Consider the following 18100-nt stretch of genomic DNA (forward strand, 5'->3'; position numbering starts at 1 on the left):
TTTTTTTTTTTTTTTTTTTTACCACAGGACGAGCGCGACACGTACACTGTCCACGCGACGGTAAACGCGACGGCTCAACACCACACGCTACGTCGGTATATACGTCGGTACTCGCGGCCAACCACGAAATCACGGATTCGTTTTACAAAGACGAAACGCGCCACCGAGAGAGCCAATCGCCGTGTACTCCAAAACAACCGTACGCAAGCAGAGACCGCAATATACTGAACGAACACATGATTCCGACGGAGCTTAGTGCGACCGCACGACGTGCAGGTGGCGCCACCAGAGCGGCGCTTCGATCGAGATCGGCTATACGCTCAAACGTTCAAAACGGTCGCCGAAAATTTTCGTTCCTTACGTGAAAATTCTCGTGGAAATCAACGTGAATACGAACGTACGAACGCACGATACGTGTTCCTGTAATTTAGCGATCTTCGAGAAGGCAGTGATAGCCGCTCGAGCCACCATGAAGGCTGTGCGTACGCCTCGACCGGACGCGGATTAATGTCGATGCTTACCGATAGTTCGCACAAATTTGGAGATCACGACGACATACTGCGGCATATAAATATCGTTCCGATTCGTGGAACTTTAACGTGTTTACGATGTAGATGTTGATCTTGTTATCGAAGCGATCGTTGTGATGGTCGAAGTTCGTCGGTTCTGGCGGGAAAGAAAATGTTCTCTTTAACCCTTGGCGTCGCTTTCTCTTTCTTTTGAACTTGTATATCACTGAACATAGAAATAATCAAGAGGTAATAAACTTGTCATTTATTTTACCTGGGCTATAATTAAATATACTTAAAACTGAGGAAATGTTGCAATTTGGGAGCAAGAGGTTAAATATAAAATGTTTCTAACTCTATCGAAAATTAATTTTTAACGCCGCGTATAGGCGGCGTTGCAACTATCGTCGGAATTGTTTTTTTTTAATCGAACGAGACATTTTTGAAATATCATCGTTTGTTTTATATATAATAATATCAGCAAAAATTGACACAAACTATATTTAACACAAACTATATTTCTGTAAAATTATTTATTATTAGTTATTTCATTGAATGTCGTGTTTATTACTGATACTAATAGTATATGTTAATACAACCGAGGGCCGAGTTTCGTTAGTGATATCTAGTTTAGCAAATAAAATATCACGCCGAGTCAAATAAATTATATCACTCGTGAGTTTGAGTGACGACAGGAAATACAAAGGCGCGCACATGCTTCGTCGCTAGCTTGCGACGAGTTGAAGACACTTTTAGAAAGCCAAAAGTTTGCAGTTATCACGGCCACGCGGTTATCACGCTCGTCTTGCCATTCTGCACTTTTACGACTGTCTCTCTCCTTCTCCCCGGTCGTAAAATACTTTCGAATGAAATAAAACTGATAAATTAAATGTCGCGCAAGGAGAACTACGATTTACGTACAGTTTCACGACTCGGCCCAATTCTCAACCGTCTTGGGAATATTACTGTGTTCGAACGAGTATTGCGTTATCGTCGAATTAGCATTTTCCTATTTATCTCTCGATAAAATAGCTGTATGAAATTTTGAGCCGCGTACACGAGCAACAGGTTACGAGAAACAACGCAACGAACGTGTCGTTTACACTCTAATTGTTTGCAAATCCGTAGAATGTAATCTTGTTTGCAAGACAAAGTTAAGAGAGGTCTAGCAGTATTTACTTATTTCCACCGACAGTTTGGTTTCTGGTTACATACAGTAACCGCGATTGATAGTGAAAGCTGCGCGTTTTATCAGCAGAGAACGCATACCTACATATGTACGTACATATACCATATTTCCTCGCGGCTACAATCACTCTACCACGCGAATTTTTCTTTTCTTTCCACTCTTTCTTCCTTTTTCCTTCCCCAGTGACCAAGGAATGCCAAAGTTTTTCAACAGATAATTGGCCGCGCGCAGGTTAATTGGCGTAATTTTCTCTTCGCTTATTACGTACACGTATCAGTATGCAAAATTTCGACGAAGCGAGCGCATACCGGGAACACGTATTAACATTGTTCGTACGTTAACGTAGGATGCAAGGAGCTCAACACACCAGTGCCTTTATTACACTCGTACGCTGCTAATGCACGTGCTCTCACGCGTTCACGTAAATACGGACGATAATGCGAGGCGTTACGTTCCAGAGAAAGTAACGTCCGATAAACCGAGATACCGAAACGTAAGAATTTCGACGAATAGCTCCTCGTCTGTTCGATTTAAACTGCGTTTAACTAGAGTTTCTATCTTTTCTCTTTCCCGACTGAATTTATAGTAATTGAAAATTCTCTTACGTGGAATGTCTGCGCGTATTTATCTAATTCGCGCAGAAACAAACGATTCCCTCCCTCTGTACGATTCAGTCTGCGCGCTCAAAGTAAAAGATTCTCGCGCGAAAGACGGTCATGCTTCCTCCTCGAAGCAACAGACCGTCCCCTCTATCTCGTTCAATTAATTTCTCGGCCGAGTTCGTTTGTACCTCTCTTCCTCCCGTTATCTTCCTATAAATTTTCCAACGTTGTAGCGTCACTTTCTGCACTCCGCGATAAAATTCCACCGCCGCTGCGCGCGCCGCGGGGTTAACGCGAATTTGGATTTTAACCAAAGGGCCGATCGTTTACAGCCGACCGGTGGAATTCTCCCTCGGGCGATTCTTTGACCGATTCGCGCCGTGCTGGACGCGGCGATTCTCGGCCGGAGATCCAACTATTCGAAAAAGCAGAAATATCAATTGGCTACGAGCGTGTGTACACAACCACAGTTAGCAACAGTGACGTAGACGACGACGCACAGAAGCGGCGATTGGCTGGTAAAACAGTTGCTATCTTATCTTTTTCTCCGTGAGTGTCAACACTCGCTACTCGTCGCGTACAATCTAGCGTGTAGAGAGAGAGAGAGAGAGAGAGAGAGAGAGAGAGAGAGAGAGAGAGAGAGAGAGAGAGAGAGAGAGAGAGAGAGAGATCGTGTAAGCAACGGGGACAAGTGACGTCACAGCTCCTCGTGGTACCCACATCATCTGTCGTCGTTCGAGAAGCGAAAGAAAAAAGAAAGAAAAAAAAAAAAAACGATGGAAGAAGGAGAAAAAAATATTCAAGAGGTTTCCACACGATCGGTGCCTCGTTTCGAGGCGTGCGTTCTCGTAAAAAAAAAATCACTTCCTACGAACCTCTCCTTCGACCATTTTCTATTTATCCTCCCGCGTGCATGTTTCTCTCTCTCTCTCTCTCTCTCTCTCTCTTTTTTCTTTCTGTGTCCTCGATCCACGATCCACGATCCACGATCCACCTCGTGACCTCGATTCCGTCGCTCCTGATAACGGCTTCCCCGGCCGTTTGCTAGCAGCTGCTGCCCCGTTTTCGATTCTATTCGATTTGTTGTTCCGAGTTTGCGTTTACGAGAGATGGTAATTCACCGGCGATGCTTCTTCGCGTGGAAGGGACGTCCCGGCGTATAGATTTTCGTGGCAGTATTTACTCGGAGTTACGGAACTGTGTCCGAGCCTTTGCGATACCGTGGAAATTCTCTTCAGTCTACGAAATTGAATTAGCGGTCGATCGGGAGGCAAGGGGACAGATGGAGAATTTGTGTTTTGCAAGTGTTTGTTCGAAAGAAAAAGAGAGAAAGAGAGAGAGAGAGAGAAAGAGAGGAGTGAAAAATCTTGTGCGAAGCACGTGCGTTGGTGCTCGAAACGCGTTTCCTCTCGCCACTCGAACGATAAAGAGCAATCGATGCGGGCTTTCACGCGACGAGGAGGACGCGCAGCGCGTGGTTGATGATGATCGCCGCGGTTTCCGGCCCGTAGTCACAGGACAATTATTTTCAACGTACTGACTCCCCTGTTTCCCCGGCGAGGTTCCTCCTCCATTTCCAAGTATAGAATGTCCCCTATGCGCATGGCGATCGCTTCGTTTATTAATAACAATCGAAGACGTCGAAAACCGGACGTTCCTCGATTATCGTGGGATTTTTTTTTCCCCATGAAACTCGACAATTTTACAATGGGGGGCACAACTTTGAAGTGTGCCTTGAAGGTCGCGTGGCTAAAATATAAATTTCATGGCGAAAGGCAAGTCCCGTTGTTCGTGTCTTTGTCCAAGAAGAAAATACGTTTACATATTCGAGCCTTTTTGAATCGTTTTAAATGCAATCTTTTCGTTTAAGAGTTCCAAAGTTTCTTCAGTTTTAAGATTCGACTGCTTCGAGACATCTGTTTGTTCGTTGAAACGAGAGAATGTGAATTTCAGACACGAGCATTTGAAGCACGTTGATTTAGAAGAATTACAAGTTTTTTTTTTTTTTTTTTAAGAATAACAAGCTGAACATTTGAACAATTGAAAGAAGGTTTTATAAATGTGTTACATAAAATATTTTGAAATATCATTGGTGCTGTAACGAAGATTTGACTGTCGTGATATTATATTAAGAGATACAAATCTGAAAATGTATACAGAAGATACACAATAGCAAATACGTATTTTAGAAATTACAAAAGTAACAGTTAATAATATTAATATTTAACGCTTATTCTCTGTTCAAGCTGGCTATTTATGGCACGTACGATGTTACATGTTCGCATAAATTTTCAGATTTTAGCACGACAGTCGTGTGTAATTGTAATATTAATGAAATTTAAAAATATTTCATATAATTAGTGTTATATAGTAAATTTCGAGGGAAAAGAAAATTTTGGACACTTTATGGAACTCTGGTCCTCCAAAATTAGATATGTTTGTTTAAAAAAGTATATAAATAAACTGAAAGCACGATTTTAGTAAAATATATTCTGATTATAGTTATAACAGCAACAAAAACACATGTAGGTCTGGTGATTTTTTATTGTGATTTGTGTTCTTTATTAAACAAATGAAAGACCTGTTGTTATTTCCTTTTAAATATTTGGGATTTGTAGATGTACATATGTAAATTTTCATTAGTGGCTGTATAATACATACATTATATATATATAATATACATATATAAATAATATATATATATTTAAATTTATAATATAATATATATATATTTATAATGTATATAAAATATATATATAATTTTATATATATTACATATATACAATATAATATTTATATATATTTATAATATACTTTTATTAATAAAATAATAAATATATATATATTAAATATATATAATATATATAAATAAAAAAATATATATATATATACTTTTGTTGACTACTTATATACTTATTAGATTACGAATTTTTCTGGATTATAATAAACTTTGAAAAATTTAAGAGTTCAAGAAAATTTCATTCAAATGTATAAGGCAGTATGCAAGAATGTATAAAATATCCAAAGTATAACATTACGTTATACTAACAGCGAATGAAACCACTCTCCAAGTTCATCTAATTACATTAAAAAGAAAATGAAAGTGAATTCGCATCGAAATTCGCATTCTGCTAATTATTTAAAGATCTAAAGAAGAAAAAAAAATCACTGAGCAAGGATCGTTGCGTTCATTCATAGTGAATTCAACACACACGCTGAAACGATTAAAACGAGAAAAGTTTTTTCTCTTCAAGCGTCATTCCACTTGCAAAATATCGGAAATTGGCGTAACAATTTCATTTCTAATTCACACGACCTACTCCACACCTCGCTAACTTTGTCTGACCGAATTCGTCCAATTTTTCGTTACGATTTTAGCCAGCGACAAAACTGTCGAGTGAACATGGGGGTCGGAGCGATCCCGCAGGAGGAAGGTGGAAACGGTTTCCAGGTGTTGGTCGCAGCACGCGCCGGGGAAACGGGACACCGATCGCCCGAGGAAGCCATACGCGCGCTCGCATGTGCGATCCGTGCGTGTACACGCACGCTGTCGCACGGCGAACGAATTTCGCACGTCTTAAATTGCTTATCGGCCGTCGTTTCCACGGGACATCCTGTGCCCCGGCTTCCCGTGGATACTGTTCCCATGAAACAAAATTTCGACTGGACTTTTTGCTTCGTCAATGATTACGTTGCCGCTGGCAAGATTTCTCGTGGCCGCTGAAAAACTGAAGGGTTTGAAAAAGTCACAACTTGTTCATTTTGCACCTTTTTTTTTATTTTTTTGTTGGTTATAGAAAAAAAAAATCCACTAATTATACTTCAAAATGAAATGATATGTTTTACAAACATGTGTTTGTGAAAGTTATTTCTGTCTTTCAGTGACCACCCTATATAGACAAACAAGGCGAGTGTCAGTCGAAGATGTAGCAAGAGTGCGAATTTTTATGCATTCTCACGGAATACGTCATAGAATAAATTTATAAATTTTAAAATTTACCATGGTAACTTGATAAATTGTTCAACTTTACTTTGACATTAGTATACAATGCAATACAATGGTATTGGTCTTTCCTTTATATTCAAACGTCTCTATTAACATCTTGTACTAGTAACTGTTTCACGGACCATAACGAGTGACCAAACCGTATATAACTTGTCTCTTTTTTTGTCTTAATTCATCGGTATATCATTGGATAGAAATTACTGAGAAATAATAAATTTATTACTTGTTTTGCCCTAGGCCTAGTATAGTTTTGCCCTATATTTCAATATACTTGAAACTCAGAAAATATTGCAATTTTGAGCAAATAATCTCGACGTGCGTGGCATATTATCAGATAATCAAGAACGAAAAACTCTCGTCCTCAAAAGTATAACTCTCATTCACAGGGTTAACGTCGAGTAGGTTAACGTCTCTGAAACTGACAATTCCCCCCTTTTTTTTTTTTTTTTCCCTCAACGCGTCATCCACCTAGAAAACCGGCGACATCACCTTCAATCCTCTGTTTAACTTCGCGCGAAGGATTATCCCGTTACACCATAAATTTTACCTCGGTCTATATCTGTCAAAGCGATCCTTTTAAACAAAAGGTCAGAGGTATTCCTCGACGAAGCTCGTGGCTTCGATTCCTCCTCTGAAAAATAATTCCCCGTAGATCGGTATTATTCAAAGATCGAGAACACGACGATAGTTTTTCTTTTTCCTCTAACGATGTCGATGTTTCGTTTGCAAAGCGAAACCGCAGTGTCCACCTTCCCATCCAATTTTACATTTCAAAACCATCGATCGACGATTCTGCAATTCGAGGAAGCAACATCGCGGGCACGAGGGCAGAGCCGCTGGAGATCGATCGATGGAAATTGCCTTGACCGTCGAGTGCATCGCGCATCGATCTTCCGTGGGAAAATCGATTTTTTTTTTTTTTCTTCACGCGCCGCAATCGCCTCCTGCTCGAGCGAGTTTGTTTTCGGATGCCGGCCGATCGAAAGAAAAGGCTGTTCGGTAAATAGGCGGCGAATGGCAGCCACGAACACGAGGGGTAAAGGGGGCATCAAGGTGCAGATGTCACGTTGGCGAACACCTTTCCTGGAACAGCTGTTACGTCGGTCTACGTTGTAGATCGTCTAGGAAAATCCTGACCTTCGACCCTCGTCTCGCCTTTTATATCTCACCCGGCCGATTATCAAACAGGAGAATTGAATTTTGAAAGAGGAGCTCCTTGTGAACGACGAATTTTCGGCTTTGCCAGTTCGTCTACTTCATATTATAGATATACACTGCTTTGTATAATTATCATTATTATAGGTATACACTACTTTATGCAATTGTCTGTTAATACAGATATACACTGCTTTGTACAATTATCTATTATTATAGATATACACTACTTTATACAATTGTCTATTATTACGGATATACAATACTTTGTACAATTATCTATTATTATAGATATACACTACTTTATACAATTATACAATTATCCATTGTTATAGATATACACTACTTTATACAATTGTCTATTATTACAGATATACAATACTTTGTACAATTATCTATTATTATAAATATGCACTACTTTATACAATTGTCTATTATTACAGACATACAATACTTTGTACAATTATCTATTATTATAGATATAGATTACTTTATACAATTATCTATTATACAATTATACAATTATCCATTGTTATAGATATACACTACTTAATACAATGGTCTATTATTATAGATATACAATACTTTGTACAATTATCTATTATTATAGATATACATTACTTTATACAATTATTTATTATACAATTATACAATTATCTATTGTTATAGATATACACTACTTTATGCAATTGTCTATTATTATAGATATACAATACTTTATACAATTATCTATTATTATAGATATACACTACTTTATACAATTGTCTATTATTACAGATATACAATACTTTGTACAATTATCTATTATTATAGATATACACTACTTTATACAATTGTCTATTATTATAGATATACAATACTTTGTACAATTATCTATTATTATAGATATACACTACTTTATACAATTATACAATTATCTATTGTTATAGATATACACAACTTTATACAATTATCTATTATTATAGATATACACTACCTTATACAATTGTACTTTATACAATTAATTTAAGGGGGCAGGACAGTTTGGAGAGTTGGTAAAGTACATATTTGATTCACATGAGCTTTTGTGGTTTATTTTAACACACTATGAACTATAAAATGCAACATGAAAAGAGGAAAAAAGAGGGATCTTATAACTTTTTAACGGCATCCTTTTACATAACTTTTTTTTGTATTGCCTGTCGATGTGCATGATTTGTATCTTATTTATACTTTTGCATTTCTAAGACTTCAAACTATTATTTAAGACGAAAAAAAATCGATTTTTTGAAAATTTCAAACTGTCTTAACCCCTTAATTGCAACCGAAAAATTGTCGATCTTTGAACTTTCATAATAAAACGTCGTGCAACATTTCGTGTTTCTCAACGCAGTATAATTCAAAGACTCTGTTTTTAGAATTCTGCCGCAAATTTCTCATTTGCAATATTTTTATAAAATATATCTAAGAAAGTAGAAAAGCATCTCAAGTTTCAGAGAGTCATTGTAGAGCGGAGATTACAAATTTAGATTCTGAAAAAAAATTTTGTATTTATATATTTGTAAAAAAAATGTTCGTAGAGACATAATTAGAGAGTTTGCAATTGTCGAAAAGGGAAAGAAAAAGGTTGAATTTCGGTCAGGGCGTTTCTGCAGATCTTTGCAATTTTAGATCCTTCTCAAACGTTGTTTCAGAAAAATTACTTAAACCTGAATGTTTCATGTTACTAACAACAAGTATTACAATATGTACTCTGATCTATAGATATTACATAATTTTGCGTATAACGTGTATCTTTAAATTTTTTCTATGAAATTTGATTCTCATTATCAAATTGAGGAATACAATTTTAAAAGAGGAACACTTTGCAAATGTCCAAATTGGATCATAGTTCGCTACTTCATAGTTGTTAAAAACAGCGACTGATCATTTTGTTGATCGATTGAATTACCGAGTTGTAGTTGGAGGTTTTATTTCGATTAGGGCATTCCAATGATTCCTCCAATGTTTTTGATTAGGAATTATTGCAATTCATAGTTCTGCTGAATTTTTATGATTTTCGTTACAATTACCACTTGGCGATAATTAAATCATCTTCTTAGTTTTGTTACAATATTTAATTGGAATGAAAAAATTAAACAATTATAAAAATTGTCCCTCATTTTACAAAATTGCGAATTGTGTTGTAGTACAAATGCTATAATTGTCTATTTCTGATTCGAGCATACGCACAATTTATATTCTGATTGCAGTTCAACTTTTATTTCAATTTAATGTTTTATTTTAATGTTTTATTAATATATTTTAATTATTTTATTTTAATGTTTCCCTGGTTCTTGTTGAAATTCATAAAATTGATATGAATCGATCAGCGAACTCATATGATATTTCGTTACAATTCATAGCGAAATAGGATTAAATTCTTTTACTTTCAATTAAAATTTTTTACTTCCAAAAGGACAAAATTGATTTGCACGATTGAAATTCGTACGCGAGTGATATTGAAAAAAATTCTCTCGTTCGATTTATCTTTATCACATTGTATCTACCTATTAAGTTATACGTCTATTTTTGATCTTTAAATCAAACTTCTTAAAAAACGCAATCAATTAAAAATTCTGTGTCGAAATTTCGTTAAGTTCTGTCCATCTTTCGACATTTACGCATAAACAGATACAGATAGAGGGATATAAATGATTCGTAGAATTAATCAGTCGGCAAGTTAATCACTATCGAGAAACTTTCCTCGAGTATGTTTGCTTGTAGTCAAAGTAGCTCTCTAAACGCCGGAGCGAAAAGAGCGGCGGCGTATTTGTCCCTTCAGCGAACAGTTGATTTTCGCGTCGCGTTCTCGCGAATGCATTGTCGTGGTCGCTGAAAGCGCGGCTCGAATTAAACTTCACTCAGGTCGTTGATAAACGAAAGGCGACACTGGTATGTTTTACGATAAGCCCGGTCTCTTCGAACGACGGCTGCTCGGTAAACGTTAACAAGAATTCTTTCGTGTCGAACCAAAGGAGAGAAAAAAAAAAAAAGAAAAAGAAAAGAAAGAAAAGTGCCACCGCCTTCCGATGATTGCCACGTTTCATCTGCGAATCACAATCTTCGTTTCAACGTCCCAAAGTAACCACCGTGTAACGAACTAGGTTACTAGGATCTTTTTTCTCTTCAGAATTTGAAAAATTCATTTCGAAATATTCACATTTCTCAATGTGTTCGCGAGAGGATTTTATGTCTCTAATGAAAATGGAATATCCTCGTGCGATAATTTTGGTCGGCTGTAGTTACGAAATATTATCCATCATGCAGGTAGAATCTTCGACAATAATCGAATTACATACTATATTCTCGTTCATTAATCAGACATCTGGCAAATTCTATTATAATGATATATAATAGTTGGATAATGATGTAACAATACAGTTGTTATTTTCGAATGAAATTGTTGTTAGTTGATAGATCTGTTGTTGTGAAAATATTATCGTGTCGTTCATTGAATGATCCTAAACGTAGTATAAAAATGTGTTTTTATAGGAAATATATATATATATATATATATATATATATATATATATATATATATATATGTTTTAATATATTTGTGTTTCAATCTTGTAGTGTATTTTCTAATATACGAGTTATATTAGAAAGTTTGTTGAACGTGTTATACTGAAATACACGTGTATTGAAATAAAAATATATTAATATTAAAATTACTCATTGATTGAAGTACAAAACTTATATAAAAGAAATGAAAGTAAAAAGTTTGTAATAGAACAAAGAACACACTATTTTATTCATGCACTATACGAAAAAATTATTCAAACTTCCACAGCGTTGCGAATCTAAAACGATTTCTGTGAAAAATCGACGAACGAAGCGTCAACATAATTAAATTTTTATTTTTCCTGACGATTAATGACAAGAATACGAGGCACGAAAGAGAAGATCACTACGCAAAATATCTTTCAAAGCGTCTGTGAAATCTGTTCGAAGTAGCCGGCTAACGAAGTAGTCGAGTTCGCGACGAACCTCGTCGAATCTCCTGTCACAAGGGTTGAACGTAGAAGAAAAAGCCCGCGGTACTAGGAGAAAAAAAAAAAAAGGACAAATATTTCCGGAAAGTTTCGTGATGAATTCTCCCTGAAAACTGCTTCTATAAGCTGACTCATCCTCCACGTCATGCATGCGGTATACGTCTATGTACACCACACGGAACACGTATCACACGAAGTCTCTCTTTCTCTCTTGCTCGCACTTGGTACACGTGTACACGAACAGAGAGAAAGAGAGAGAGAGAAAAAGAGAGAGAGAGAGAGAGAGAAAACGAACACACACGAGGCTCTAGCAGCTCTTCGTTACTCTCTCTCTCTCTCTCTTTCTCTCTCGCTCTTTCTCACTGTCTCTCGCTTTCTACCCTCTTTTCCAGCACGTAGACGTAGCGTAACAGGGTTCTCAGTGGGAACCGGCTTACTGTTACGAGACATACATGTCAGTCTGCTACTGTTACGTACGTGACTCGCGTATGTACAGGCTGGTACCAGCAACGTGGAAGGGGGATGATTCTTCGCGAAGGGGCGAAAACTGGAAGAGCGACAGAGAGGAGGAATAAGGGGCGGCGAGAGAGGAACGGCAGAGAGAAAGAGAGAGAAAGAGGGAAAAAAGGAGAAGAAAAACTCGCGTCCGACCCTCAACCCTTTCTGCGGCAACGGCTCGTTCTCCTTCCGTTTCGCGTTAACACGCGCGCACACGGTTAATGATTACTTCGCGCCGCGTTTCGCGTGGATTTACCAGCCCGCTGATGGGTGTTATTCAACGTCGAGATCGAGACTCGAACTTGTCAGTCGTAACTCCTTCCCTCTTCCGCTCCCTCGGGAACTCTCGTCGTGGTTCTCGGGTGGTGGTTTTCTTCGTTCGAGTACCCACGATGGAAATTGTTTATGACGATCCATCGAAACGACGACGGTTTCGAGAGGATTCACTCTCCGGTCGGGCATTCGGTTCAGGATGCTTTCGTTTCTCGTGGTCTCTTTCCTTGAACTCTTTGGAAGTTTCTCACTTACGTGTGCATCAGTCTTCTTGCGAACCAAGTGTCTTCGGTATCTTGGAATCTATCTAACGTTTCCAGTAACGTTTATTCTCGTTTTATTTTAGAACGCGGGACGAACGTATAAAAATATGAGATAAAATTGAAAGAGAATTGACTGGAAGATTAATATTAATCTGAGTGAGAGATATATTTCTTCTAAAATGTCTGCAATCCCAAAAAAAATCGAAGCGAGTGAAAATAATTAATTTCGGGTGGAACAGCTTTAGCCTTTGCGCACGCCAATATTGCACGACTAGTGTTTAAGGGAATTAATGGATTGTTACGCCTATTTACGAAATTAATAATTGTAATGACGTCATTACAGTATTACTAACAGTTTCAAATTCAAATGCTTTCCTGTTTTGTGGAAATACAATTTTAATTATTTAAGAAAGGTATTAAACGATTTCATTGAAATGATTGACAATTATTGTTGTAAATGTCCAAACGTCTATGCATTGTACAAATTTGTAAAAATATATAAAATGTTCGTATTATATAGAAATGTACAAAATGTGAAAATTAAAGTCGATGTACAATATTTTAAAACAAATCTTCATTTGAATTTCATTTTCTTAATGTTATTCGTAAAGATGCGAATTTGCTCCAACGTTCATTATAATAATTTTAAAAAAACCTTCTGACAACTTTAAACGATTCTGCTTCTACTACGTTTGTAAACAAAATTTGAATTTTATCACGTCATTTGATTGCAACCATCACGAATTGAGTCTTGTTGTCTCAAATTTTCACAATAATCTAAAGATCCTTATTTCTTTGACTGTTCTATTTAACTGAGCTAGATTTTTTTTATTCATTTATGGTAAATTTAATGATCCATCGAATTAAAAGAAAATTATATATTTAAAATATATAACTACAGTTAACTATATTATCAATTACGTTGCAATAAAACAGAATTTGGATAATATATGTGAACATATACAGGGTGATTCACGTAACTTGCACACCTGAAATAACTTTTAAATTATGCGTCTAATAAACATATAATGAATATATAAAAATATATAAAATATATAAAATAAAAAAATATATATATAAATAATAAATAAAATATACAAATAACAAAAAAATATATATATAAATAATAAAAAATATATATATATAAAAAAATAAATATATGAAATGAAAAGTATAAAAAGTATATAAAATAAGACATGTAAATCATAATATTCAACGAACAAGGAAAGTCTGAATTTGTATAAGAATCCACAGTCTAGTTAGAACGATTCGATGAGTTTAAAAGAACACTGAGGCAAAAGAACATGATCGCACGATCGCTCTTTCCCGTGCAGAGGGTTTCTTCATCCCTAGTTCCCAATGTCGCGTCGGCCAGGCCTAGGAATAATTTATAACTTTGTATTGTACAGTCGTATATTCGAATGATCATTCGAAACCGGTTGGTGAAACTGTTCGGTATATTTGTCGAAGACGCGGTTGGGAACCGAGCGTATTTCAATCCCGTCTGAGACGGAGGAACTTGACGAAGGGTGACTTGAAAACGCGCTTCTCGAAATGGAGATATATAATACACTTCGTTTTGAAATTTATCGTTTGGAATTCGCTTGGAATCACAATTACCATTGTCGTCGACTGCTGCTAGAGATATTACTTGAAAAGAATCATCCCTTGGAGGGACAACTTCAATCTCTGCCAACTGACAATAGGAGGATGATCGAATCTTCGTCAATTAATCCCTAGCTGGTATCAATGGACATTGCAAAGTTTTCAAGCTAGAATGGAATTGAACGTTGCGAAGTTTTGTACAATAATACTGCGCATCTGTGATCCTATGATATCAGTTTAGGATTTGGAACGTGTCAAGATTGCGGATTGTTGATTTATTTGAAACAAAATCAACAGACAGATAAAATTCTGTTATTCAACGTAGTTTCCTTTCTCTACATTTTTGATGATAATCGTGCAGTCGAGTGTTAGAAAATTCCTTTCTTTGAAATATATCGAATTACGATTCTTTGCAATTTATAAATCTAGTCGGAATTCCAAAGAAAAGTTTCTCAGCCAAAATTAATAAAATTCCTCTTCTTCGAATCAATCGCCAATCCTTTTATTACTTTCTAATTAAATGACAAGTTAATCTGTTGATATTTCAAAGGGATTTCTAAAGGGTTATTCAATTGAAATTGTAAAAAATAATCACGAATTTCTTTCCGATTCTTCTTCTGATCATGATATCGCACATACAATTGAACACTTTGTAACTAAATTACAAATCTTTTGAATCAATCCCTTGGCATTCCAAATGTATTTCTCTAAATTCTTTGGTTTTCTAGACTTGTGAAATATTTTTCAAGCAGAGCATGAATATTAAGGAGTTTACACTTTCTTTCCTTTTGACGATCATTTTCTTCTTTTAATATTACTTCACTACGAAATCGAATACTCCGTAAAATTGAATCGTCAATTTTTATAATTTCAAATTCCTTGACGTTTACAAACGTTTACGATCTCTCGAAAACAATTTCTTCCCCTCGTTCTTTCTTTCAGTATCGTCGTGCCAATGAAATCGCGAAATCTTTACAATTTCAAGTTTCCTCCAATTCCACGTTAAATGAGAAAATTTCAATTTCTCTTCTTCGAGACCGCCACAACCCACTCCCTCACCCAACACTCCACGAAATAAACCACAGCGTGAAAATACTCGCGAATGTCCTCCCCGCCCGGTCGTCGCCCCGAAGATCGGAAGTCTCCACGGAAGATCGCAGCGGAACAAGGTCCCAGAAGATTCTCCAGAAGTAAAACGGAAAAAAAGACGGAAAGAGAGAGAGAGAAAGAGAAGTCGAAAAAAAGACGAAAAAAGTCGTAAAGGAACACGCTTGGTCGCGAGGCGTCGAGCGTGAAATCGATATCTCGCGGGGTTCATCGAGTCCCAAACAGTCCGGGGGACACGTTTTTCCGAACGAGCCTGTTCGTCTCGAGCCAGCCAAACAGATAGACAAAGACACGCACCACGAATCGATCCACGGTTTTCGCGATTCTCGGCAATGGTTTCGTTCCGCGTTTCTTTCGTCGACTTTTCCTTTCAGTTTGCCCGCCAACACCTTCCACCGCCCCCCCACCCACCACCCATTTCCTCTCTCCCGCTTCCGGTCGTCTTTCTCGACAGAGACTCTATTTACTATCCTTTGCCGCACCACCGTCCCATTCTAGTTTTTTTTTTTTTTCTATTCGTTTCTCTTTGCCACTCTATTGCGTTCTGTTGTTTGCATTTATTTATTTTTATTGATTTTCTTATTTTTGGTCTTTCTTTTCCCTCGGTTTCACAGTAAACTATTTTTTGGCAAGGATGGTGTCTTCGAAGTTGGGGTTCATCGGTTACTGCCATAAGCGACCATGAAATTTTTGGAAATTCTCGAAGTATAAGAGAGAAGTGCGAAAATGAAAGGATCTTTTGCAGCGATTAAGAGAGCATAGATTTTTTTTCTTTTTTTTTTTTTTTAAGAACGATGTCTCACGATTCTATGATTGTAAGCCAACGATATATAATGGAATTATGCTTCGAAGACGCCCTCGATCGGCCAAACGATTTAGTTTGTATCGATAAGTTGAGCGTATACGCGCGACATACCCCCTGCTTTGTGTTTTATGATTTCTTTCTCGGCACGTTTTGTCTCTTTTGCCGATTTTCTTCAGTTTGTTCGAAACAAGGAAACGGAGAACGAAGTCACGTACCACGGGTGAAAGAACGATCGCAAACGAGAGAGAAACGAAACGATCGCGCTGCGCCGCATTCAATGATTTTCGTCGTCTCACCCCTTCACCCTACATGCACCCTGATGCTCGACAAATTGAAAATCTGAATCCTAGTGTTTTCATTAATCTTTGCTGAAGTTTCGAACCGCGTGTTTGTTCTTTCAGTGACTGAATGCACGTAGAGTTTGAAATTTCGAGCGTTTAAGAATCCAGAGGTTCGGGAAACCTCTGCGCATGCTCGAAGACTCGAAAGTTCAGGAACTTTGAGAATTTGAAAGTTCGAAATGTTTTTCAAATTCCCGACGTTCGGAAGATTCGAAATTTGGATGTTTGAAAATGCCTGAGAATTTGACGTTTCAAACGTCCAAGCGTTCGAAGTTTCGAACGTTCGAAGCAGTTCGAAAATTTGAAGTCTCTCACGCCTGAACATTCGGAGTTTTCGATCGTATCCGAGAGAAAAATTCTGTGAAATTCGAAATGCAACGCAAAAATTTCAGCACCTCGAAAGTTCGATGACGGCAGTTCGAAGTTCAGATTTGACTTTTTTAATCTTGATCGGACAATGAAAGAGCAACGAAGGGGAGAGGAAGGCGTCGAGAATCAAAGCGCGAGACGCGAAAGAAATTATAAGGCGAGGGTATTCCGCGCTATGGCGGATCGTCACCAACGCAAACTGATTTGAAGCTTAAACGCAAGGTGTGTGTCTATCGGTTTGGTTTTAGCCCTGAGCAACTGCTCTGAGAGCGGAGGCGAGCCGGATGCCATGCTGGATATCCACCACCCAGGAACCGGTCTCGAGTCTCATCATCAACAGTTTCACAACTCATATGGTAATATCAAAATACATCACTTTAATATTTTACTTCAATTGCGCGTCCTCCGTCGTCCAGAGAAAACGATAGTGTATATAAAAAACGTATTATCTCAAAAGAAACGTTCTTTCATCGTCGAGAAATTGGATCTTTGTATTATTGTACATCGTAATCTACCCTCCAACGAAGTAGACGTATTTTGTTTAAAAAAAAAAAAGAAAAGAACGTAGGAACCACTTGTAATACTCTGTCATAGTACCTTAGAAGCTGCAAATTTCCATTACTAAGATTTTGTCCAAATCACAGTTTTATTCCAATGTCGAGTCGTTCCTAAAGATCTGGTACTTTTCTCTCACGATCAATTCTATCCTCTTGTATGTTTCTAACAACCCTGAAAGCTAGATCAACGATCACATCTTTAGCATAGCCACTTTAGAACCCTTTTAGACAGATTATTCAGCCATTTTAAAAGTAGATTCTCACGATGCTTGATCGAGCGTTTTATCGAGGGGGGAGGTTGATACCTCGCGTCGCGTGAAAATTCTTTTGGGGGAACCAAGGCATATCGTTCTCATTCGTTTCTTTTTTGATTTTCATTGGCTTCTTTGTTTTTTTTTTTTTTTTTTTTTCTTTTATTTGACACGCACATCAATCACACAGACTTTTTCGGTCTAATTAAGTTTCCTAATCGTTGGAACGGTCATTGAATAATAACTGAGATTCGTTTCGTTGAGAAAGACTAATGTGAATGTCGTTTAATTAGAAATTAACTAGCGTAATTTGGGTTCAGACGAACGAGCTGTTTGCTCCATTCTTGTGACCAAATGGAATTTCTATTTTCTGATATTTTGCAATATATAACTCTTTCTTTCAATGAAGTTTCATTCTTCCGATTCTAACAAATCTCCACTATGGAGCTATTCTTAGTCATATTACGAAATGAAATTGAAACATTTTTTTCAAATTTCATATATGTAGAGAACATATTTAAAAATTTATTTGTATATATTTCATTTGTATATAT

General features: G+C 37.0%; 1 protein-coding gene across 1 annotated transcript in view; it reads left to right on the forward strand.

Moving 5' to 3' along the window:
• The first annotated feature begins 8932 nt into the window (after nt 1-8932).
• The window catches only part of LOC122532754 (homeobox protein onecut-like), a 111607-nt gene continuing 102439 nt past the window's right edge, over nt 8933-18100 (forward strand). Inside the window, exons 1-2 of the mRNA XM_043661802.1 lie at nt 8933-8939; nt 16961-17094. Of these exons, the coding sequence (XP_043517737.1) occupies nt 17028-17094 (67 nt within the window). The 5' untranslated portion in view covers nt 8933-8939; nt 16961-17027. The remainder of the gene's footprint in view (nt 8940-16960; nt 17095-18100) is intronic.

The sequence above is a fragment of the Frieseomelitta varia genome, unplaced genomic scaffold, assembly GCF_011392965.1.
Source record: "Frieseomelitta varia isolate USP_RPSP 00005682 unplaced genomic scaffold, Fvar_1.2 scaffold_470, whole genome shotgun sequence".
Classification (NCBI taxonomy): Eukaryota; Metazoa; Arthropoda; class Insecta; order Hymenoptera; family Apidae; genus Frieseomelitta; species Frieseomelitta varia.